Below are 27,521 nucleotides of genomic sequence, written 5' to 3' on the forward strand. Positions count from 1 at the left end.
GCTACTGTGTGCCCCCTTTTTGAGCCATAGCCTTCCTCATATCAGACAATCTGTTTTCACTTCTTTAGACTTTGCAACAATAATTTTTTACAGAGCAATGTTGTCAACCTTCTGTCCAACACCCTACATAGGCTCAGGCGCTGGATTCTCTTTTCGCCACCTTCTATGACTTGCAGGGCTATGGCAGATGTATTCTAACCCGCCTCCACATGAAAGAGATAACAGAATACTTGTGAATAATGAACCAAAGAATGTAACTGTGGCCTACTGATGGCACATTTACCTGAAGTGACTGAGGAAGACTGTGAGATCCTGCCACAATAGCCAGGCTGATAGAGGATCTGAACCCAACATGTACTGAACGTGAAACAGGAATGCTACCCAATACATCAGGGCATCTGGTAACAACTGAGTTTCTCAATACAAAAAAAAATTCCCATAAAACATTTGCAAAGGACCAAAAATATTTATGGAGAAGACATTACTATGAACAAAAGCACAGTCAGTTGCCATACAAAGCAAATGTATGCAGCGGTAGCAGGACAAGATGAGCTCACACTGCTTGGCCACAAGTGTCACCGTTAAAATACTTGAATGTGCTGTTGCAATCATCTGTAATGTTCAACGTGAACATGTCATGTATGAAATTAATAAAAGCAGCATCTCAAGAATTTCAATGCCTATTAATTCCTAATGTGCATGTGAGATGGATATGACATTTTAACAGCTAAGCTTTCCATCTGCTTCTGCTGGTTTATATTTTGACCCTGATGAGGTGGTATGCTTCCCTGAAATGTCAGGCTTTCTCCAAACTACACATTACAACCCAGACCAAATTTCTCATTATTATTTGGAGCTGATCATACATTATGGGGTGAAAGAAAAGTCTTCTAGTCTCAGACTGTCTATGGTGATCAAACCCACATTTACACTTTCAGCCACAAAGCGTCCGTAGAATGGTGTCACAATACCTCTGATCAGAAGCTGTTTAAAGTGATTCCCTTTGCTGTTTTTTTTTTTTNTACGATGACTCAATGATAGAACTCCAGAATCTATTCAAACTTCAAAGTAACATAGCAGAAATCTTGCTTCATGACGACATGGATGTCTTCACACAAGTGAAAAGTTCAAGGAAGTGATCATTGAACCTCAACAGACTGTACAGCCCGAATCTTGCTCCTTTGAACTTTCACCTCCTTGCAACCTTCAAATATGATATTCATAGTACAGAGTTTTAGGATGAAGACAGAATGAATTATGCAGTGCCTCTGTGCTGCAGAAAAAACTGTTACTGGAAGGGCATAATGACCTTTGTTTCCAATGTTATATGGCCACTGCATCTGACAGACAGAATGCTGGAATATAACAGCACATAGACATCACACCTGGTCACTCTTTAGGTAAGTCTCAGTATTAAATAAATTATGATAAAAAATTTAGACTTTCAGAGCAAACCATACACGATTCTTGGCAATTCAGTAAATATTATGTTCGCTTCCATAACCTACCTGCAGAACTCCATGTGCTCGTCATCATCCTGCTCTTGTATTCCCTCTCCCTCACAGTGAGGACACGACCACTTGCCCTCTGGAGTTTCCTCCAATTCTGGGTCCAGACACACAAGATGGTATGCTCTAGGGCATGTATCACATAAAATAATTTCACCACCTTGCTGACAAACTTCACAATAATCTTGATGATCCGTCTGTAAAGTAAGTATTTCATCATTACCATAAATGTAAGAGCTTCTGAAAACACACAAATATGTACTTTCTACTGCAAAATCATACGCTTTTTATTTAATGTAATATCAATTAATTAAAGGCACAAAAATTATAAGCTATGCTTGCTCTGAAAATTGTGCATACCTCCAAAACACTGGAAAGGTTGGTTTGTGGCTAATTCAAGATAGTGTATATACAGCACTGAATGAGATGAGAGGATGATTATGTATCATAAGATTGAAATTATGGCACAAGAAGTGGTGGTAATCTATTACAGCATCGAGAACAACCATGCTGAGATAGATAATGTTCCAGCAGACGTCGAAACTCGACACATCATAAATATAAAGCAGGAGCACAACTTGACTCCACTATATTTGATACTGAAAGTCTTAAGACTTGTGAACAATGCCCATGGACTTAAAAAAAAAATTCAGCTATGGAGAAAGAGCAACTGTACATACAACCACTATTATGAAACTACACAATTGTAAAAACAACACTTCCCAGTATAATTATCACTAGTGTCTCATTACATACCTCATAGCCATCCTCACCATCGCCACCTGGAAATTTGGACGTGGTTTTGGTCTTTTTCTTTTTCTTGCTTTTGTTGCCGATTTTTGTTTTAGCTTTGCGCCTTACAGGTGCCTGATTAGGTGCTTGGCTTGATGGAGGTGTATCACCACTTCCTGCACTTTCTTCCTCCACATTTGACTCTCCACCAATATCATCATCATCAGCTTCTGCAGAGATCTTATTTGCTTCCTCTGCTTCTGCTAACATCTGTTCAAACTCCGCATCAGAGTCTCGGTCGCTCACTCCTCCACTCGCATCACCCTCGTCCTCCTGTGACAAGCAGGATGAACCATTTACATCAGTTGAAGTACAATACTGCACCTGTAACATTGTGCTGGTTCTTTGGATTCATGCAGGACTGGGGGGAGGGTAAAGATAAAAATCACATCTGGCTTGTAAGGGCGGCCATCCCTAGCAATTTAAAATATATTCAATCCGCATGACACTTCTTTTCTTGCCATTAATAACTCCATGGAGTGGAACTTTTCTTGGGAACCTAATAGCCCCTCAGCTGGTCAAATAAATTTACTGCCTATTATGGAACCCTAAACTTTATTAATGTGTTTACATGAGCCCACTAGTGGACCACCTCCTGAACCAGATAAATCTAGTCCAGAACCTGGCACCATTTCTTTAACAACCCAAGTCATCCTTTCCTTTCAGGTTTCTTGACTAAAACTGCGTATGCTTCCTCATCTTCCCCATGCATGCTACATGCTCCCCCCGCCTAACCTCTAGATGGTCGAAAACATCTTGAAATAAATGAGGGTTATTTACTACTTCAAAATTCACTAAGACTGAGAAAATAATACATTACTTTGGCTAGGACTGCAAAAAATATGAACTAAATAAGGGATTTCAGCAAATGCAGGAATGTTTACATTGGCATTCCATGGTATGATGTATCTGAACTGTCTTATATGTGACACCATGTTCAAAGCAACAGATTACTTTTCAAATGAACTATTCAGAGTACTCTGCAATCAAATCATCACATCACAATTATGAACTCATACATTAAGGAACTGACCACATATATCCTTATGCAATATACCCACTTCTTGATTTACAGATTTCATTTACCTACACGCATTTGAAATTACATTTGTCATGTCAACACTGTTTTTAATTTCCACGGACCCACCTTTTTTTTTTATGTGGTCTGGAAAGGAGAGCAACAGACCACCTAAACCTCAACCCTCTACCTCAAGCATCTTGAAAGCCAAACAGCTGCTCAAAAGTGGGGAGACACCTTCAACTTTTGCTTCTCTATAATCACCCCCCACTGGGTCATCTGATCCAGATGACCCCCTTCCAAACAACTCCCACCTCCCCACCACCAGCAAACTGCCTCAGGCAGTATTCAACTTAGTGTTTTCAAAATTTATTATCAGAGATGGGCTTTTCGACGACTCTTATTATCATCAACAAACATTCAAAATACCATCAAAATAATTTTAAATTTCAACTAGAATATGACAGTCCCAAGAGGCATATAACCTTACCGAACTGCCACGCTTGCGTTTCCCAAGTTTAATCTTGAGAGTGGGCACCTTGCTTGCACTCTTCTTACTGCTACTACCACTGGTTCCACTTTTCTTTCCACTTCGACCACGTTTCTTCTTGATTTTCTCTTCTCTCTCATCGTCATCATCATCATCTAGACCTCCAAGGTCTGAATCCGCCTATCACACAAATATGTAGTTACCACACTTATGGAGAAACAATTAACCTAGCAACATCACACAGGAGAGTCCTTCTTGACAAGTTAATAAGCAGCTATTCAAGAAATTTTCAATTTTATGGAACCTGAGGGTTCATTACGATGTTCATACAGGGCCACGACTGATCTCTATCTTGGACCAAAGGAATCCAGTCAGCATCCTCACACTATTTCTTTAAGATATAGTTTCATATTATCCTCCCATGTATGTGTGGTCCTTCCAGTGGTCTCTTTCCTTCAGCTTTTCTGGCCAACATTTTGTATGCACAGAAAATAAGTGACTCTATGTAATTAATGTAACATCATACAATGGGAGATATTATGCAAGTAGAAAAGATATTCTTTACATAGCTCATTTAGCATTGTTACAGTCCACAAATCAAGGTCAGACTGACTGGATGTAGCTTGGACTGTAAAAGCAAGAAATGTGCATCAGTGACAGTGAAGGAACTGCTGGAAATGGTGTTTTCTGTGAAATCCAACCGGAGGCTATATAACAAGGACCAGTATGACAAATTAGTTGCAGGCCAGATGCCATCCAATGAGGATGTGAGCACTAAAATGGAAGAACCAAGTGATGACCAGCAAACACACAGAAGACTTTACGTATGTTGCAGCACAGTGATTTGTGGAGTATGTAGATCTGTAAAACCATTATAGTTATCTGTTGTCATGAATTATAAAAGTCTAATAAATCCAACTACCAATCCAAACCATGTCTAGTCACAAACATGTGACAATATGAATGGGCATGAGAAGTCACTCCTAATCTAAAAAATCTCTAGGTTTTAGGAATATGTCTGCCATATAAACAGAGGCAATCAGCTACATAATTAAACTATGAAATGGTTTGAGTTTGTTGGTTGCAGAGGTAGGAAAATGTTTCAGAAAAGAGTAAAATATTGTTCTTTGATGATCAATATAGACTGCATCCAAAGGAGAAAGAAAATCTAAAACACATATGTTTAATTTGTTCCTGCGAATACTTCCCATTTTTCACTAAATCAAGGCATAACTTGAGCTGCAGAGAAAACTGCAAAGACTATGCTCAATGGTTAAAAAGTTTCTTTGTTGGATACAGCAGCCATGCTTGCAGTATTACAGAATGGCATTAGCCAGGAAGCTATGAAACTACTTTAGAAAAGTTATGAATAGTTAGAATGTAATATCAGATGAAGAATAACATGCACTCAGGATATGTGGTGACACACAGCATGATCCTCAGTAGAAGCTAAATTTCACCCCACCTCCAAAAAACAGTGTTCATGCTAATGGTAACTCTGCAGCCTACAAAGTGTAACACACAGGTATAAAACTGTAGTCTGACATAATTATAAAAGCGGAGAGAAGTGATGATCGGAAGACAAAAATTGCAAATTGATTCCAATATGACAGGAGGCAACAAAATATTACAAGCCTTAAAACTTTCTGACAGGAATATTTTATATATCCAAGTCCATCGTGAAAGCCTACATGAACTGGAAAGTTCTACTCTAGATCTCTGTGAAAATCATGGAAACTAGCATGAATAGGTACTTCCAACTTCTACTGATGGCCAAGCAGCAATACCACTCATTTTAACTCTTTGCACACCATGTACTGACTACACCAGTTTGTGTTCACAGCCAGATACTAGCTAAGTGCTGATCAATTACTACAGCAATTCTGTTGATAGATGACATCAAATGTGACATACAAATGACTGGAAGAAGAAATGGGCTTTCAATGATGCCTGCTGCTGTCTGAAGGTAATATTGTGGGTTTTCTGGACAACTGCATTTACCGTGAATAGCCTCAGAATTTCTAACAAGCAGTTCTATGGTGGGGATGGCAGTCAAGGGGTTAATAAACTAACAGTCACAAGTGGGTGGGGTGGGGGGATATGGTCACCAGTGGACGAAAATATTTTGGCTGGACAATTTTCAACTGAGCAATGAAGTGGCTCTGAAGTTCTGGCAATCCCTCTCAGTCACTTGTTGCACAAAGGGAGTGATGAACTGCATACAGACAAGTACAATAGAAATAAATAAATCATGCATGCCAATCACAGGAGAGTCACAGAAAGGCAACAGAAATGATTAAAACACCTTCTCTGATCATGTGAGGCCACCAGATTTTCAGGAATTTTCCAGCCCTTGGTTCTTAGTGTGTTTATGTAGTGTGAAAGCATATGGTGCAACTAAAACGAATATAACTTTTATGACAACCAACTACTCTTATGCTCAAGAATGTACCTCAATAATTTAAACATTAGATAAGATGTATATGTTAATAAAAAATGCAGCATATCTGTAGGTAATCATTTCTGGTTTTGTAGTGTGTAGATAAAACATCTTTGATGTTAATAAAATATTCCATGTAAGACTAAAATCTGTTTAGGTCCACCATTTAAGATATTTTTTAACAAATCGGATTTGCTCATATTACACACACAAACAAACTCCAATAGGGTTTCACTGTATATGGCAAGCATTCTACCTACTGGAAAAAAGAAGTAAGGAATACTTTACAGATTCTGGGTTATGTTTGCTGCCAGAAGAATGTCTCAGTCATATACATTCAGAAAAGAATATTTTCATGTAAAATGAAGCTAGAAACAGGAATACCTTTGAACTGTCCTTGGAAGTCCTAGATCGGCTTGCCTTGCGTCCATAGCTCTCTTCTGATACAGATTCAGGTTCCTGCTCTGTGTTGGGGTTGATATTGGTGAAGTCTCGCCACTTAGCTGCCACTAACATCATAAGCTTAGACATTGGAACCTATTCAATAAAAATATGCACCAAGCAACTGTAAGAACACATTCTGCCAAAAAAAATGATTGTACATTTAAAATTCCAAGTAGATTTAGTATTTTTTTTACCTTAGGGTTTTCCTTGCCTAACATTGGCCTCACATGCTGCTGGAACAGCTTGTATGTTGTAAGGTTCTGGAAGTCTGCCTCCGTATACTCCACATCAACATCAGTCAATCCAAATGTCATACATACTTCCTCCACTGTTGGCATACCTGCATATTACCAAGCAAGCATTAAGAAGAACTTGTAGTTGGTGTGGTGTTAGGGTACTGAAGGATTACACCTTCTAGGTTTTAGTACATGGGCTCTAGTAAATTTTATAACGAATCTTTGGGTTCCGTAAGAGTGTGTGAACTTGAAGAGTACTATTTTCTGGGATAAAACACTGTGTAGTCCACTGAAATTCAACTTATGTTTCAGAGGAACATCCTACATCCATCTCTGAGGTCAAAGAATAAGCCCAGAAAGAAATCAGCGTGAAAGCAGGTGGCAAGCAGAGTTCCTCTGAAATGTCAGCTGACTTTTAGCAGACTACAAAGTGTTATATCATGGAAGCCAGTACTCTTCATAACCACTGCTGTGGGAACACCTAATTCTACATGTGGGCACTCATTTGACTAACTCAGTAATTATAAGGTTCTCAAAAAGGACTCTGTTCCAAAGAGTCAGTTTGCATTATTAGCAATGTACGTATAATAGTACTGAAATAAGAAGGAAGTAATACCATGAGCACAGCAGATGTTTCGCTGTGATTACTGTGTAACTTCTTGTTGTAATGACTGTGTCATTAGCAGTCAACAAACATACTGTAGCCAGCAAGAGCTACTAGAAGGCCTGAACTCACTACTCTTGCAATCAGGTACGTGATTCAGCAGCAAGTTTTTATAGTTGAATTCTTCATGTGTAAGAGAACTCATAAGTGCATTTGGAGGTCACTAATAATTAACCACAAGAATGAGTTCCTACCAAGTCATGTGTACTGAAGCTTGTCAAGAAGTGGCAGAAAATGGATTCAGTATGTAAAGTAGGAGACAAACATAGAGAAATAACTGAAGACAAATTAAGACATTCAGGCAAAGTTGGAGATTCATACTTGTGAACTATTAAGAGGTTTAGCACAAAAAAAAAACTGGTGTTTCTCACCGGGTTCTATGCTCACAGTTGTAAGACTGCTTACATTTCACATGTATAAAATAATGGTTGCGCATGAGCTCAAGCAACTAAAGACAATGCAGCAAAGGAATCGCTTTTGCAAACTGGGTGCTTCAAAATGTGCATGACAGAGTCACAAACCCACAGCTTTACCTTACTGATTGTGTCAAGATGCAAAATACACGAACAAGGAATGAAAGAAGTCCTTGGCCATTACATAATGTACAAGCAGTGGTGTTCAGTGCACCAAATCACTGGCTAGAAAATTTTTTCTGGTAAACTTTGAACTGACATCAGTACATGAGAAATATATCGAATATCTCCTTCAACAAACTGAGAGCTGAAGAATGACAATATGGGCATTTTCAGTGAGAAAACCCTTGTGCTGCCAAAGCTAACCAGAATTAAACAGCATATGTAATTGCTTCAGTTTCTAGGATGAACTTCAGAAAAGTGTCATGCACTATGAGACATGCTTGAAAAGAAGAAGGGGGCCAGTGAAAGTAATTCTTATAGAATGTGGTGAGTCTGTATCACCTTTTTACAGTAATCAGTTACAAACTTCTCTAGAGGCAGACTGTTACAAGAATTGGTGCCATACGCAGATGAAAATCATGAACTATACTGCTGTTATGGTTAAAAAGTAAACCACTTCTGTGTCATTGCAAGTTACTATCCTAAAATGCACCTTAACAAATCTGAATGTTTCTTTTCACACAGCTATCACCATACAGTATAATGAATAGAGCTGATGCTGTCCCCACCTCAAAAGTTTATATGGCTGCCACATGAACACGATGCAGCACTGTGACTAAAGTGTTAATGAGAAGTCCATCTGTTCACTAGCTCATTCTGATTAAAAAAAAAGAGAGAGAAAAAAAACTCTGTGGCCTGCAGTCCGCAAGTGAACTATACCGACCGAGCGACCACTGCTTGTTGGTGAAGTTAGTGCCAACTTTTTCAGATAGAGGGTGTCACGTGGTCAGTGCAACAGATCCCCATGGACATTAATCTCAGTTTTCTGTTACTAACTGCACTAGCATAATGCCCATCAAAACACCAAAAGGGAACTGTTGAATACAGTGCGTACAATCAAGTGCGNATTGCAGCCGCGGCGCGCACTTGATTGTACGCACTGTACAAACTTCATCTGATCTATCCAATAAAAACAAAGTTCTGGAAAGATAGCAACATTTATACCAAATTGCTAAACTTAAGAGAATAGAAATATGCACCATGTGGTGCTGCGATCTAGTGGAAATATAATCAGGAAGGGCAGTGTTAAAAACAAACATCCTTAAAAATACCTAATATTCGCTTTCTTTCAACTGGCAACACAGCATCATAATGGTCACTGTCTAGTTCACCACTAAACAACTGATACAATTCTTTGAATGACAAATGGACCATCTATAACCTAGGAGTCAGCTGCTAAATGATTAGGCCTCCAGACAGAAAATACACTGACACTCACTTTACAAATTTCACTACTATCTATTATTTTGAAATTACCACCATATATTCCATTTCTTTCACATATACACCCAACTCTTGATTACCCAGGATAATGGTGGGGATGGAAATCACGATTGATCGAAAACCCGGTTAAGACAAATTTTATTAAAAGTAGTACTGTAATACTGTACCTTCATAATACTTTAGGTCTACCTGCATTTAAATTTATTCGACCTCATTTTTATGTCATCTCGTGGCCTATTTAATACTTTTTTTACATTACACTGAAGTATGATTTAGTTATTTCAATCACAGTGTTCAACAATATCCAACACTTTTTACGAATATTCACACTTAAAAAAATGTAATATTGTTGTTTGCTTTTTCGTGGCACTTTCCTTTTTACGGATATCCGTACAAAGCCTACGTAATATTAGCTTGTCACTTAATAAACTGTTCTCTTCACTCTCAAGATAGTCTAGTAAGGATTCCAAATGATTAAGAGCAGCACCATGTGATATTTCATTACTAGCAGCACTGTCGACCTCTTCCTCATTCTCACTTTCTTCCCGCTCTTCTGGCTGCACCCCCACTGAACTTACAATTTCGTCACTGCTTAACATTTTGAAGCCCGGCTCACACGAGTCACATTCAAACCACTCTCTTATATTTTCCTTGTTGACTTCTTCAACATGATGAACTTGGTTAGCCAATTTTGTCAATTCTATGGCTATCTCATTTTCACTGAATCCAGTGAATCCATGGATTTTGCTAACGCACTTGAAGATCGATACAAAGAGACTAACTGGGGCGGCGTATCTGTCCTTGAAACTTTCCACAAATCTTTGCATTCTTTCACCCCTACCCTAGAACATTGTGTTAGCATAACGGGACCAAAAAATGCAGAGCTCGGTTCACACTAGTGTGAAAAGTGTGTTACAACTCACCATGTGAAACAAAAGTGAATTAATATTAAACAACATATAAGCCTCAAAAAAGCCCCGGTTAAGCCGCAAACCGGTTTATCCACCCCCAGATAATCGAGTGTTGAGTGTATTTTGTAATTTAGTCTTGTAATAAGCAGTTTCATATTCTGAATGACCTCATATGCAATGGGCTGAACCATCCAAATAAACAGCTCTCATCTCTATCTTCCATGGATAAACTTTTCACTGATTTATTCACATATTAAATCAAAATTTCTTTGAATATGCACACTAACAGTGGAAGTTCTTTTCAACAAAGCTTAATATTGCAATGCCAGCTGAAGCATATGTACCTCTCCCTGAGGCCCTATCCATAACTGCTACAAGAGACAGAAACCCTTTCTCTCTCACACACATAGATGGCACATCCCAATTGGGGGGGGGGGGCACAGTAGCGTATTTGGTGAGGTTCGAGACTCGATTCCTGATGAGCTAACAGTGTTTTTCAATTGACCTAATCCTTCCAGTCACACTACGGCCCTGGGGTCGACTTAGCCTCTAACAGAAATGAGTACGAGGAATCTTCCTGGAGGTAAAGGGCGGCCTGCTCATAAGGCTGACAATCTCACCAGTTGTGAGCAAATTGTCTAGAAAATGTTGGAGCCCCAACATCTCACAACCTATGGGCCTCCATGGTTTGCTACGGGGATAGATTTATCTTATATTCCAATTGCAAATGTCTCGAGAATGTCGTATCAGAACAGTGTTCTCTACACATCGCTCAGTTTGCTTAAGTATTTCCTACCTGAATTTGAATCCTGTACTGGTGGTGCTTGTTGAGTGTGCTTCTGACTTCCTCGAGACTTCCGTGACTTACGACTACTACTTCCACCAACAAAATCAGAGTCATTTCCACCACCATCATCATCAAATCCATAATCACTCTCCTGCAAACAATCACAAACACAGGTTTGCAGATACAATTAACATCAATAAAATCTAGATTAATAACGGTAAAGTTTTCCCTGTGCTTAAATCATTAACCACTACGCCATGAAGATATATGAGGGAGTGGATGTATAGATCCACATTTTCTTTACCTCGACACTAGTTGGAGGTGAGTGGTCAGGGTCATGCCACGACAGCTTTAACCCTGGTAAACAGCAACCAGTCCTCATTGTATAGGAGGTTGGGTGAACCCCAGAGCCAGTCTGGACGACATGGAGAAGTGAAAATTCTTGACCCTACCAGGACTCGAACTCCAACCTTTTGGTCGTCCATAAAGTAATAATGTATTTAAGACTCACAATCATCAATGACTAATTTGTAGCAGAACTCATATATTATCCTACTGAATGGAATCAACAAAACTTTAACATCAAACAACTAAACTAACCTATTCCTGACAGTCACTGAATTCAGATGTTACAGAAATACGACAAGTCTAAATATGAGTAAAAAGAATTCATTGAACTGAACTATCGCAACCAGATATTGCCTAATGCAAGGTTTCTCAAACTAAGAGTCACAATCCCCTAGCATGCTGGAACCTATTCTGGGCCGGGGGTCACTGATTCTCAAGACTTATGTAAAATACAGTTATACCCATGCACCATTTTGGCAAGCAAGATTTAATGTAAGTCCTTTCAGAAAATGTAGCAGCAGCCATTGAAACATTTCACAGTGTTTTCATAACAGTGAAGGGACATCTTACAGCTTACTGCAGGTGAACAAAAGTTGTAAAGCTATTCAGGTTCCTGTTGTTACCATACAGTCTGGCAGGGACCCACAACAATGTGCTCAACTGCATTTCCATTTTCCAGCACAGCTGCTGGGGGAGCATAAATTTATGTATCATTTTTGGTACGACAAAATTTGAGAATCCCAGAGTTAATGAACAGTTTCTTACATGGGTACAAAAAACGAGCACACTCCGTGGCTTTAGTCCATAAGCGAATTATACGACCGAGCAACCACAGCTTGTCGGTGAAGTTAGTGCCAACTTTTTAGCAGATAGAGGGTGTCATGTGATCAGTGCAATGGTTCCTCACGGCTGTTAATCTCGGTTTTCTAGACAGGAGCCGCTACTTTTCTATTCAAGTAGCTCCTCAATTATCCTCACGATGCTGACTGGACCCTGTTCCAGACCCACTACATCTCAGAAAATCGGATAGCACCGGGAATCGAACCCATAAACTCTGGATTTGTAGCCAGGAACTCTGACCATTAGACTACAGACGCGGTCTCCTACATGAATACAGAACACTAAATAGTTTATTATTATAGTTCATTGACTTACTAACTACATGGAACAAAATCTGTCTTGAGAAATCCCCCATATTTCATGGAACTTAGGGGTCGGTTACTTTTCACTCAACTTCAACCTACAGTCCTTCACCAGGATGAGCTACTGTTTACAACCAATGAGATGACCCAAGAAATAGGTCCAAACGTGTAGTATGATCAACAATGAATAAAAGCGAATGTTGACATAGCAGTGTCTATTTTGTTTCTTTTGGATTATTTGTTGTGCAACTGCGCCAAATTATATCTTTTTGTAATATAACAGCAACATTCCTGTACAGGTTTGAAACACACCCCTATGTGAGCTACAAATATGGATTCCAGGAGAACAAGTTATTCATGTTATACCCTTCTATTTCACTTTATAAATTCACCAGGGTAATGACAATTGGAAATTTAACAATACATATCTTCTTTGTACAGGCATGCCCTGGAGTTATGCCACCTTTAGTTACAGACTAATGCTGTAACTTGAAAATGTCCCTAAGTCGAGGCATTGCCTTACTAGTTACTAGGGCTAGCAGATGTAAAAATATAGAAACAAAAATTTATTGAAGAAAGTCTGAAAGAGGGGGTATATCTTTTACATCACAAGTCAAATCATCAAGGGCTAAACGCTTTCTTGCTGGAGATTTTCATGGACTTCTTGAAGCAGTAATAGGAGTAAGGCTTTGGGATGATGTTGATGGGAAGTAGCTGTCTCAGGTCTTCTGTCAGTCTTTTCTTGTCTCTGTATTTTCTGAGTAACAGGCATAATCCTCTACAAGGTTAGCATTGACTTTCAAACTTCCTTCAAAATCTGGATCATGCTTTTCCAAAAGAGCCAAACCACCTTTGAAATAACAGAAAACTTTAGAGTGAATTTTGGAAGTTGGGCCTTTAGGGTCAATGATGGATATTTCTTGAGGCACATCTTCTTGCCTCTGTTCTTCATGTGTCAGAAATATTTACTGCTGATGGGCTGGAAATGGGACCCCATAAATTCAGCTCCACTTTTCGCCTTAACTACCTTGCCATCTCTACAACATTTTCAGCCACTTCAGGTACGGGATTTTCGAAGCCTTCAAAATCATCTAGCAACTGGGGACGTAATTTTTTTTTCCAGGCCCCTTTCAGCGTAGGGGGCATGCAGTACCGTAGTTAGTTGATGCGCTATGCTACAAGCTGGAAGGTCATGAGTTCAAGTCCCTACGAGGTGGATTTTTTCAATTTACCTAATCCTTCCAGCCACACCATGGCCCTGGGGTCGACTCAGCCTCTAACAGAAATGAGTATTAGGAATCTTCATGGGGGTAAAGGGTAGCCGAGGCATACGGCTGACAATCTCATCAACATGTGTGAGCCGACTGTCTAGAAAATGTGGGAGCCTCAACGTCTCACGACCCCCATGGGCTTTCACCGCCTGTTACACGGGTAGCTTTACCTTTTACCTTTACATTTACCCCTTTCAGTGCAGAGATCTTGACATCATTCCATGCATCTCATGTAGTCTTGATGCCATCTAAGACTCTAAAGCCTTCCCATAATTTCTTTGACTTCTTGCCCAGTTCCTTCTTCAATGCCTACTGCTGTACTACACCTGCTGAAAGCTCTTCTTAAGCAATACAGCTTGAAGGCAACTATGACACAGTGATCCATGAGCTGCAGCACTGAGGTGTTACTTGGTGGCAGGAATATCACTTGAACATTAGGGTGCAAATCCTAATTATAACAGTGTTCACTGGAGTAGCACTTTCAATTCCAGCTAGAATTTCTTTTGTGTTTTTAATCACAGTGTTAACAGTAGTACAAGGGAAGTCTAGCCTTCAGCCTACCTCAGCTTGTGATACATTTTCACCACCAAGTTTGAATGTAATGTGATAGCCTTATGACTTTTCTTTTCACTTTTATCTATCATTATATTAAGCTATTCTACATTTTAATCACAACAAAAAGAGTAAAATAAAAGTTATAAACAGTTTAATGTTCATGTAAGGTGTGAGGTTTTCATGGCAGTGACTATGAAGAAAGCAGTCTTCTGGGATGTGGAGCCATCTAGATATTGTGTTAACTGACGTTTTGGAGGAATGTATCGCCTCCATCTTCAGGGTAGGAAAAAAAAAAGAAATCCACAAGTGGAGGACCAGTGTGAGCAGGTGCTAACAGACTAAGTCTGTTCAACCCTGAAGATGGAGGCGATATGTTCCTCTGAAATGTCATTTGATGTAGTCAGCATATAGACTATGTGGTGTCATCTAAGATGACTGGTGAACTGAAAAGGATTTGGAAGGAAGCACTCACGGCCTAATCAAGATACTAACCCAGGATCTGCCTGGAAAGACTGAGGAAACAGATGAAACCTGTCAGGAGCTTTGAACTGAGCACCTTTTAAATATAAGTCTAGAGCGAAACGACTATGCCAAACAGTTTGGCGTAATAATACATACTTACATACAAGAGTGACTTCTCAGAGCTTCCGCAGTTCAACTTCCCAGCCAAACAGACTGTCATGTGTTGGGTGTACGTCACGTGACAAGTAACTTCACTCCGTTCTGGAGCTAACGAATTTATTGCACATTCGCTCCACACTTATACAATCTTAACCTTATACAATTCACTATCTCAACTGCTGTTCAACTGCATCTCAGTAAATCCATTCAACTGTCTCTGGCAGCTGCTAGACTGCAACTGACTTCTGCTGCACTCAGCAACTTCACGATCCACTGTGTCACTCCTAATCACACTGTCATCACATATTGCTCAGCCGGCGTTTTATACCATTCCGTTGCCTCATGTTACAGCGGTGTCCCCTTTTACGTCACATACACTGGCTCTCATGCATACAAAATTTGTATGTATGCTGTATCAGCTACATACATACTTCAATACTGAATGGCAAACTGTAATATAATTATGGTAATTTGGGGAGGAAGTAGAATATAGTGGCCATATTTTGTGGCATTATCTGAGCACTTTCCTGAACAGACGTGATTACATCAGGTATCTCAGAATATTCCCTCATTTGGTTACAACTTCTTAACCCATGTGCAAGTTTAGTATCCCAAGGAAAAACACTTCTTTTGTAACTGCAGCCCTCTCTCCTTTTTATACATTTATCTCCTACCCCTTTTTTAACTATTTTATTTGTATGTCCCATCATCATTCCATTCCCTTTCCCTTGCATTCCATTTCAAATTCTGGTAATTTTAACATAACATTATGGGATTACAAGAAGTAACATCAACTGTCATATACACTATATTATTTTGCTTTCGACGTAAGCACATGCTTTACTGTCATCTGACAAATCATGTCAGCCACTAAGTAACCACAAGCTCTGCAAGTGCATGCGAACATACATCAAAATTGGCATATCAAATAATCAGTATGTCACAAATCCAAATGCAGGCAACATCTCAGTCCAAGTTCTTGTGCTAATCTCACCCTTACAGATACATGTGTAATATCTAGGTCTAATAAGTTTCATATTAAGTACACTTACATCTCCACTATCTGCCTTTTTCTTCTTCTTCTTCTTTCTTCCCTTTTTGTCCTCACTCCTAGCTTTCCTCTTTTTTCCTTTTTTCCGTTTATTTCGTCCATCTTCAGGTTCGTAGTCATCATCATCATCCTAAAAAAACAAATTAACCTCAATTTCCATATACATAAACAGAAATGTCAGTAATAACTATAAATCAATAAATGTATGCATAAAACAAACAGTAACAAAATACTGTACACATTCCATTCTTTGATTAGTAGTACAAACATAAATGTCCATGCCTAAAGTGTACTTATGGAATTACCCACGCACACATAACCTAACATGAAAATATACAATTTAAGTTCTCAATTTCAGACATGGACCTATGGCATTTTAACTATGTATGATCAAAACTACTTACTCCTCCAGGCTGTCCCTCTTCTGATTCTGGAGAATTTTCTTCAGTTGTGCCATCAGGCCTAGACATTCTTGTTCCACCCTCATCTCCTAGGTCATCATCACCACCTAACATTATGCAGAGATACATACACATGGCATCATATTTGATCGCTTATACAGAAGTAAACACACTACACTGCCAACATTTAAGTAAAGTATTTTTCATTCATAATATTTTCGAAGGCCATGTGCTTTCTTATCAATGAACCTTAACCTATAAAACCAATAATACACAAACTGTGTGATGCAGCTATTACTAAATCTGTGACATTATGAAATACACAGTGAAAGAAATTAAAATTAACCTTTACGTCTACAGCAATACAACCAGCTAACGGCGGCTTAATTAGCACAATCAAGGCAAAGAAAACTGGTTTTCATCAGTTCCATGAAAGTACCTGTCTATGATAGCTAAAAGTATGGACTTACACAGAAGTGCAATTTTTTCGCGAAATTCTGGTGTCAATCTCTTTGTTTGATGGCCTCCATTTTGTTAAGGGGTCAGGATAAGCCCGCGCGGCTGTCAGAAAAATAATGACGTCCCCCCCCTTCCCCACCAATCTAGATTTTTATCCTTTCATCATGTATTTCATAGCATGTTTATTTAAAACGTTGATCAGACTATTCGTAACACGATCCTCAGCACTTCTGCCATGCACAGCCCTTATTTTACACTCAACATACTGACTTTTTATGTAAACTTGAACACATGATTTCGTAGTCCCGCTCCGGCGACCTATGACGACGATGCAATCTCCAAAAACACAAAAGCATGACAAATCTTACCTCCAAAAGATTCATCATCCACCTCATCTGATGCCATAGAGTGGATCTACTGATGTTGTCCTTATGTTAGAAGACTTCTGTAATAATAATCGGAAAATATAAAAACTTAATAATATTGTAAATTCATAATCTGTACTCAACCCACTCTTTGCTTGTGGTACCTTGAAGACCAACGTATCGACTGTTGTACGCATGCGCAGAAGCACCATATATATATATATATATATATACACACCAACATGACCGGGGTATTTTCAATGGCGGGATAACGAGGGCTTCAAAAAATGTGGAATAACTTAAGAAATCCGAATGAAAGGTGTTCTGCAAACTTCCCGTATGCAAATTAAAACATCCATACTTTAATAATATATTACATTAATATATGCATTTATATATAATTAACTTCAAATTAAATACTTCATATTTAAATTAAACTCACTTCCTGCTCTCACCCAACCCAATTTACACCCACCGCCGCGTAGCACTATTTTTCCTGGGCTAGGTCAAATATTGATTGATTCCAACGGGAAACGAATTGCTCGATATGCTTTATTGTTATTAAGAACCAGTAACTTTGTTAATGACCTGTATTATAAAAGCAAATAAGTAACACCTATAAAATGAATTTAATAGCACAAGTCAGTGTTCAAACGTAAGGTTAATAATTCTAAAATACTCCGCTTTGTGAATCACGTTAATGGAATGTTAACGAAATGCAAGGGTTTTCCCAACTCAGTTAATACCCAACAAAATTTGACGTTTTCTCGGCTTTGAAGATTAGTAAGAAATATGGTCTTCTGGGTTATGACATCGTGTAATTTAGTGGGATCTTACCAACGTTTCGGAGGTACCTTCTGTATCCATCTTCATGATATAAAACGAAATAAGCAGGTTCCATCGAAACATAGGTACCCATCTGCCAGATAGCATGATGTCATAACCCACAAGACAACAATTCTAATTAATACTCACTGCTCATATTGTATATCATACTGCTACTTCACTACTCTGTGTTCTAAATACTTATAGTTCACATTAAATTTATCGTCGCTCCTTTGGTAAGAAGTAACATATTCGAAACGACCCTTGTTTCCAGGTTTATATGCCAGTGTATGTCCCGATACTGTAGAATAAATATTTCTGTATTTGTATATTGTTTGATCGGAGGTCCTTACCGTGGTAGCAATTTTATTCCGTGATGTAACGCCGTGTGGTCCGGTAAAGGTCCACAGTTTCTGTACCCCTTATATAGTCTCTTACTACAGTTAATTTCTAATATCAAATTTTCCTTTTGCCGGTCGAAGTCAACTTTGTCTATCCAAGGCCTCTCGCGGACCACACAGAAAACAGCCTATATTGTTGGACGTGTTTACCGACCGATTGCCCAGCAACAGTCGCGGCACGTACTCCTCTGTTGCGTGACGTCACAGCCTAGCGGGGTGGGTTGTTTACCGAGCGTCGCGAAGTAATGGGATGAGTGGGGTTATGTGACGTCAGTCGCACTTCCTGTTGCGCTATCCAAGCATTCATAGAATTGTCGCCTAGCAACGTGCCGATACAATCCGCAACTCTCCCGTTGCGCGTGTGCCCCGAGGCTTCTGTGGCTCAACAGTTCCTGCATAGAGCAAATATGCCACATTATAATTTTTTTTCTTATCGCATAACGATTGGTATGATTGCACCAACTGAATCGTTATTGCTACCCGTTAACTTATTTTGTCTTCTGTGTATGTGCATTACATTACATTGCATTCCATGAATCCAAAGTTAGTCAAAATGACTGCAGGATGTGGAACATGTGCATTTGCTTTGCTCATGATTACTTATAATTGACCTTAGGGCTGTTGAGTAAACAAGTAAGCAAATAAATAATTAAATTATTGCTATATATCTCAGGCAGCGTTACGACTCGGATATTGGTTGGAAGACCAGGTTTCGATTTCCGACAGGAGTGAATGTTCTATTGTTTACCACCTCGTTCAGACTCACCCTCTTATACCATGGGTGCCGGGGTCCCTTTCCCAAGTCATGTAGGAGGCGGGGAGTGAAGCCGTACCCTCACCCCCCTCTAGAGACAGGATTAAGAATGTGTGGAGCTTTATATCCACTCCCTCTTGCATTTTCATGAGGTGGTCCTTTACTAAGCACTGAGCCAAATTTTCGTACATTGTAAACTTCAGCTGTATATTCGGTATATTGTTAGGCACAGACCTATATACACATTTGTATCAAGTATCCAGGTAGCTTGAAGTCGGCCGATTGAGGCCACATATTTATGGACCAGTGGTATCATATTATCAGTCAGCAGTCTCATAATTTGCTCTCCCAGTGCGTAGGCACAGTACCAAGTGCTGATATAACTGTTGATCTGACGTGTGTTCACCATTCCTGATTAAGTTCTTCTACAAGGGTTGGAACCTTAATAGTGGAAACACTGCTGTTGAGACGCCATGCAACAGAACCAAATAATGTCGCACCACACGTAAGTTACATACCTACCTTACCTCAGTGCAAATGGACTCTCCTTTCCCACATCGCGCGCATGCGCAGTGACGAGAAGAACAGAGCCTCGTGTTAGCTGGCGGTCTAATGTAGTGTTGTCACGATGTTTTAGAAACAGGAACAACGGAGTTGGATAAAGATTTAATGTGCCAGAGGCCGTACAGCACGACAGTGTCATCAAGGTCTTCAAGAGGCTTGCGGGGAATCTGCATTGCATTGCAGAACAGTGGCAAGGTGGGTAAAAGCCTTCAACGAGGGATGCCAAAATGTAGCAGACATGCGTCGGCCAGGTCGTCCTAGTATCAGTGAAGCAGTGTATGCTCTTTCCGCGTTACTGGCGAGTGATCGACGCCATATGATTCGTGAGCTGGCCCGAGAGACAGGATTAGCGCATACAACTGTGCTTCACATTCCCAAGGAACGCCTGGGCATGAGAAAAACTGCATCACGATGGGTTTCGCATGATTTAATGGAAATGCAGAAATGGCTACTATACGACGCTGTTCGTAACCACTTGGAGCGCTATGAGCGCGAAGGAGAGGTTTTCTTATGCCGTATCATTACACTGGATGAGACATGGGCCAAATCCCACGAGCCACAAATGAAACGCCAATCGAACGAATGACGTCAATACGGGTCACCACGAAATACAGAAGTTCGTCAGAACCCCAGCAATGTGAAAGTTATGGTGATTCTCGTGTACGACTGTGATAGTGTTATCCTAACGCATACCGTTCCCCGACAGCAGACCGTCAATGCGCAGTATTACTGTTCATTTTTGGAACACAACCTGCTACCAACTTTGAGAAAGAAGTGGTGACAATTTCTGCAGAAACCCACCCATCATTTTGCAGGACAATTTTCGGCCGCATGCAGCGCAAACTGTGGCTGTTTTGTTCGACCGGTGGGGCTGGGAAGTGCTGTACCATCCACCATACTCCCTGTACTTAAGCCCCTGTGACTTCAATTTGATTCCTAAGATGAAGGAACCGCTTCGTGGCATTCGCTTCAGAATTGTTCCAAAGATTCTTCAGGCAGTAGACTGCTCCATTCAAACTATCAACACAACAGGCGCTGCTAAAGGTATCCTACGACTTCAACACCGCTGACAACGGGTTGTACACAATGCTGGTGACTCCACTGAAGGACAGTAAAACTTCGAAACATGCATCTACACGTATTTTGTATCGTTTGTAAATAAATAGTTGCCACTATTAAAGTTCCAACCCTTGTATAATCTTAGATTCAAAATTCTTTTAGTGTCTATTGACCAACGATTGTTGTTTAGTGGAACAGGTACATCAGGAAGCATTCTACAAATTTCTCGATTTTGTAGGCATTAATATATTCGATTTTCTAATCATATTTGTTTAATCCGCGATGAGCGATCAATCCCAATATATCTAGAAATAATAATTTTCTGACAATTATCCTTTTTTTTGTTTCCCCCACCCCCTGGTAGATGGTCCCAAGTGCAATCATTGATGACCAGGGGAGCCAGCTTGGCTGTCGTCAGTTACAAGACAACCGACCAACTTTTGTAAAGACTTGAGTATATGAAAACTAAAGAAACCGTAAATGTAGCTAACATAAATATTGATTTATACTGACAAACTATGAAAGGGCACATATATTTAAATACCTAGGCTCAATAATTACGTCTCAAAGCACTGAACCGGAAGGCAGATGTGGAGTTGGAGGACCCAAGTTGAGATGATTAGAAGGCGTAGACCCTGATATAAGAATTCTAGGTATAAAAATTTGGAGAATGAAAGCTCAATACAGAAAAGAATGGAATCTCAGCCGCAGATGACCCAGAATCATAATTTGTAAGGTTTTCCTTTGACACGCCAGACAAATGTCAGATTATAACCCCAAATCAGGCCACAATAGCTTTCTTCTGCATCCATTCTAACTGATGATTCACTAATCACCCTACCAGTTGATGCTGTACCTTCCGAGTTACTTACAGCGCCGCTTAATAAAATTACGAATCAAAATGTGAGTTTTGAGGTTCTTATGTCGTTGCCTGTGAAGATTACTGTCTTCTGAGATATGACCCTGTATAGTATGGTAGACGTTTACCGACGTTTCAGAGGTACATGCTACCTCCATCTTCAGGTTAGAAAAGTACCAGAACTTATAATGCCACAACTCTGTAGTCAGTAATATTATTAAATAAAAAATAAATATAAATATAATGATTGTGTTCTGGAATGTGAAGCAATGTATTCTGGCAAATATTACTACCTCCATCTTCAGGGTAGAAGAGTAACTGTGGTTTCATACTGGTGTGAGTATTAAGATATATGTTCTTCTGGGTTATGATGTGATGTCTGGGAACAGGTACTAGAGCCTTGAAGGAATATACTGCCTTCATTGTTATTCAAATGCTCATCATTGAAAAATAAACTAAAATATTCCTTGGGCTCTGCATCTGTCAGAAGGTTAAATTGTGGCCCTGCATTTTTAGTAAATGTGTATGTGGTTCTTGTCACTCATTGTCACGTCTTTACACCCATCAACATCCACAGCACTTGTTTCACTCTCACTTTCTGAGATTTCGTTGCTCAATTTTTCACTCACAGGTTCTGCTTCAATTTCCAAGTCCATCTCATCAGAAGAGTCAATAGTGAGTTCACTATCACTATTAGATTCTTCATCCATATCACACAAGGTATTATATTTCCATTTTTTGAAGCCAGAAGGGCCATGACTGCTAGAATGTAAAGCCATGCAGCTAACATGTGACATGCTGTAATATATAAATGGCATTCGCTCCTCAAGAAGTTCAAATTATGACTTCCAGATAGCAGAAAAAGGCACAGAGTATATTCAGGAATGCATAGGCATTCTCAAGAGAATAATTAGAACCATGAGTGGGTTGAGATCTAGGGACTCTTGTAGAGATGCATTTAGGAACTGGGGAATTTTGCCATTGCAGTCCCAATATATATCTTCTTTATTGATGTTTGTTGCAAATAATATGGGTTTATATAACACAACATCGCAAATTCATGGCCTTAATACTAGGCATAACTTTTATCTTCATCGCCCTCAGACAAATTTGACAACTTACCAGAGAGGACCTTACTATTTTGGTATTAAACTTCTTAATCTTACTTACTTACTTACTTACTCATGGAGCTGAGCCCTTCTGGAGGAGCTGCCAATTCTGCAGCTACTCAACAATTTCCCAGCATTTTATGGAACCCGAAGGTTCATTACCATGTTCACAAGAGCCCTCCACTGGTCCCTATCCTGAGCCAGATCAATCCAATCAGTACCATCTCATCCTATCTCTCTAAGATCCATTTTAATATTGTCCACCCACCTACACCTTAGTCTTCCCAGTGGTCTCTTTCCTTCTGGCTTTCCCACCAATATCCTATATGCATTCCTCGTCTCCCCCATTTGTGCTACATGCCCTGCCCACCTCATCCTCCTTGACTTGACCATACTAATTATACTTGGAGAAGAGTACAAGTTATGAAGCTCCTCATTATGCAGTTTTCTCCAACCTCATGTCACTTCATCTCTCTTCGGTCCAAATATTCTCCTCAACACCCTGTTCTCAAACACCCTCAGTCTATGTTCCTCGCCTAATGTCAGAGAACAAGTTTCACACCCATACAGAACCACAGGCAAAATTATACTTCTTAACTGCTTAATCGCCTTCCTTTAAATATAAAAGAGTTAACTCATAATATTAAGTAATTTAGAACAGCTTTAAATGCTATTTTACATACTAAATCCTATTACACTTTAGATGAATATTTTAATTAGGGATAGTTTCTTGTATAGCTGTGACCCATTATTTGATCTATTGTCATGTATATGTTCCAATTTTATATTATATTTTACACCTATATACACATGGTAGGTTATGTAGTTGCAGTGATGTGTAGGGTTTCATATGCTTGATTTATTGTTGTGGATTTATATGCTCTGTTCTGTTGACTACTTGCTGATTTAGCAAGCTTGNTAACTGCTTAATCGCCTTCCTTTAAATATAAAAGAGTTAACTCATAATATTAAGTAATTTAGAACAGCTTTAAATGCTATTTTACATACTAAATCCTATTACACTTTAGATGAATATTTTAATTAGGGATAGTTTCTTGTATAGCTGTGACCCATTATTTGATCTATTGTCATGTATATGTTCCAATTTTATATTATATTTTACACCTATATACACATGGTAGGTTATGTAGTTGCAGTGATGTGTAGGGTTTCATATGCTTGATTTATTGTTGTGGATTTATATGCTCTGTTCTGTTGACTACTTGCTGATTTAGCAAGCTTGTGGTGTGACAGGTTCTGTATCCAATGACTTCGGCCTTGTATGGATGTGCTGGAACATGTAATAAATACAATATAATACAATGGTATACAGTCGGCAGTAGTGACATATGATTGTGGGAACATCCCACATACTATCACGCTGTGTTGCCGATCAATGGACAACACTCACTCCTAAGTCAATAGCACGTTGCTGCACATTGCTGTCAGCTCTCATATTTATACAGCACTCGCTGTCCAGCTCACTTTTCACCATCATGCGCGCTAACCAATCACATTGCTGCCACCACTCATATTTATACAGCACTCGCTGTCCAGCTCACTCGTAACCATCACGTGTGCTAGCCAATAAACTCTCATAATAGCAACTACAAGTCCAAGCTCCGCCCACCAAGTTTGGTAAAAAGGTGCAGCTCCAACCCAGCAATCATCAATGATCACATCAGCCAGTCAGCCATCACACTTAGTCCAGAGCAATCGGTCTTCAGAGTCATCGGCTCTTCACCGCATCAGGGACGGCTGCCTCAGCCCTCTGGTGGTCATGCCCAACACACCGGGCAACTGGTAAAGCTGCCGCCACTCCAGTGACCGCACTCCATGACCAGACGTCTTCCAGCAACCACGCTCTGCATCCAGGCAACTTCCGGCAACTGCCGCACTGCGACCAGACAACGAACTCACCTGCCGCAACATTATCCAACACACCATAGCCAACGTCTATTTCTACCAGCGCATGCAGCCCTACATCACTGGCCAGACAGACCAGCCAAATGGCCATAAAATTCTATTTACCGCGGTGGAACAAATGGCAATTTTCAGGGCCCACAAACTTTCCGAAGTGGTTGTCTATTGGCGTATCGACAATTCCCACATGATTGACATGACTGGGGAAATGCAAAATAAACTTTGTTGATCATATGTCAACATTCATTTCTGGAGGCACTGTCACCATGTTGATTATATATCTTCATAAAACTGGAAAGGGTTAAATAACACAGTATCTTACACATGAAGTGAGGTCAGTTCATGTACTACAAAATTAGGGGCTTTGGGAACAATACTGCATGATTGGTTTACCAAGAGATCATCCACATTAAGCAAAGATCTTGCAATTTTTACATTACATTCTGTACTCTGCAGTTAGTAAATCAACTGCCAATATAGAAGTAGTTTAAAAATACACATAACCAATATATTCATTTACAGCACAACTCCATGCAGGTAAGAACAGACAACCACTTCAAGGATTCTATTGGTCAGTGAAGATTCCTTGTAGAAAACACAATTTCAAGTAATCTAGAAACAGCAGTACATGAAAATGGCTAACTTACTTTAGGGAAGTAATTATTTTAAATTGGTTACAGGACTGGCTGCTCTGATGTTTTTTACTTTCTTCAAGGTCACCAAATAAATCCTAGGATAGTACAACCACTCCACCTGCATCCCTTCTTATTTATGATTCATCTCATTCTCCAGCTTTGCTAGGGTGAGCTGAGTTGCCAGATTTTGCTTACATTTGATGGCTTTACTATGCGCTGAAAAATTATTATAGTCACTTTTTGCATACTACCTTTCAAATTGCAAATCATATATCAGTCACAAAGCATGAGTGTCTAGCTGATGTGCATTTGTGTGTATTTTAGTGATGGAAGAATGTATTCATCATTTTGACTGACATGGATTTTTGGCAGCCTTGACATGTTTTTATCGGATGATGAATGTTTCTATTGTGCTCAGTTTTGTGTGCTTCTCTTCTTATTCTTTTAATAAGACATTCTAATCTCCCAAATGAAGTGGTGTTTATTGTAAAACATGAGTACCATACAAGTACAATAAATACATTCTATATGTATATCAAGCTAGAGAAATATTAATTAGAACACTATATCAGACTCATCTAAATATTCACCTGTCATTTCTACAATTCTTTTCTTACTTCAGTCAGCAGAAACATGAAATGTCCATTTTCAATCCTTGTCCCGAAGTGATATCACTATAAGAATGACGCCCTTTTGCTCAATGTATTACTACATCATCCAACAGTGGTATCGGTCATTTAGTCGTGTTTAGTTCTGCAATAGTGATCCAGCAAGGTGATGGCCAGTGAAGAGAGAGAAGAGGGAATGAGGAGAGAAGACTAGTTTAGCATAGGACAAAGAGATCCTTCCACATGTTTTCTGGTGTTTTAGATTTGTACCTTCAGCAATTAATACAGCACCATAAAAAATAAATAACGAATTCACTATACAGTTCTTAGTTCCTTTATGTAACTTATTAATATCAAAAGTTTGTGGATATCGTAACTTGCTTCCAGAAACCAGTCACTAACCATGTCTAAAATCAATAAGCTTAATTATTACAGAGACCTCAGATGTGAAGGAAGTAAAGTGAGGACGTTATGCCTGACATCCCCAGCATTTATTAACAATAGGAACATTACAGTTTACATTGCACACATAGAGCAATGGGGCCACAACCTAAGAAACTAACATTTCCCAGGATATAATAACCAACAGAAGGACAGCAACTACAGACATGGCCTCATTGCACTGTGTTAAAAGTAACTCTGGTTTCCAAACAGTGCACAAAAACGTTTTTTTAAGCTGTGACCCTATTTTTCTGGAAGAGCAATATTATGATATTCTGCTGCAATGAATAAAATAAAATAAAATTTTCTTAAAAATGGCAAGTGAATTCAGCAGGGAAAACAAGATTAGCTCAGGTGCCAACACAACTAACCAGCTAATCCAGTGTTTTTCAACTACCGGGCCATCAATTATACCAGGCCCTCAGCTTATAAAACAAGAATTTACTGGGCCGTGGTCTCACAAAGGTTAAGAACCACTGAGCTCACCTGGTTCAAATCTCAGCTGAGACAATGGGTGTCCTGTCTGAAGCTCTTTAGTTGTTTTCGTCAGTTTCTCTAGACAAATAGCAGAAGAGTACCTTGAAATAAGCTGTAACTGCTTCATGACACATACTTTTCACTGTAACATACATAACTATCTTTTCATCTCATTTGGTGTCAAATAATTTCTGCAGATGAAGAGGACCTCATGGACATGGAGCACCAATGTAAAGTCTTATTAAGAGAGTTTGATCTCCAGTCAGATTCTTCTGTTCACACACTGAAACCTTCACGCCTACCAGAGACTAAACTTTGGGAATGGGTTGGTGCCCATGTTAAGCTGTAAATCTCCTCTGTCAATCATTATTCTCATGATCACCATATATAAAAGAATGCACCAGATGGCTAACCCTACCTCAGAAGTGACTTCTGTGCCCTTGCCTTGGTAGACAGAGGCCAGGTAGACCAGGAAGACTACATTGGAGGTACTAGAAAACAAGC

The 27,521-nt window shown here is 39.4% G+C and overlaps 1 protein-coding gene across 3 annotated transcripts in view; it reads right to left on the minus strand.

The window, feature by feature from the left end:
* LOC111861931 (chromodomain-helicase-DNA-binding protein Mi-2 homolog) overlaps positions 1-17,537 on the minus strand; it is an 89,416-nt gene extending 71,879 nt beyond the window's left edge. For all 3 annotated transcript variants that reach the window (XR_004512746.1, XR_002842354.2, XM_023846904.2), the window contains exons 1-9: positions 17,366-17,537; positions 16,542-16,645; positions 16,139-16,267; positions 11,159-11,300; positions 6,887-7,032; positions 6,633-6,785; positions 3,809-3,988; positions 2,265-2,573; positions 1,509-1,705 (exon numbers count right to left, since the gene is read on the minus strand). Coding sequence is in view for 1 of the 3 variants with exons in the window: in XM_023846904.2 (XP_023702672.1) it covers positions 1,509-1,705; positions 2,265-2,573; positions 3,809-3,988; positions 6,633-6,785; positions 6,887-7,032; positions 11,159-11,300; positions 16,139-16,267; positions 16,542-16,645; positions 17,366-17,402 (1,397 nt within the window). In the remaining 2 variants the exon portion in view is untranslated. The remainder of the gene's footprint in view (positions 1-1,508; positions 1,706-2,264; positions 2,574-3,808; positions 3,989-6,632; positions 6,786-6,886; positions 7,033-11,158; positions 11,301-16,138; positions 16,268-16,541; positions 16,646-17,365) is intronic.
* Between the last annotated feature and the right edge of the window lie 9,984 nt (positions 17,538-27,521).

Source organism: Cryptotermes secundus, unplaced genomic scaffold, assembly GCF_002891405.2.
Source record: "Cryptotermes secundus unplaced genomic scaffold, Csec_1.0 scaffold84, whole genome shotgun sequence".
NCBI classification, from domain to species: Eukaryota; Metazoa; Arthropoda; class Insecta; order Blattodea; family Kalotermitidae; genus Cryptotermes; species Cryptotermes secundus.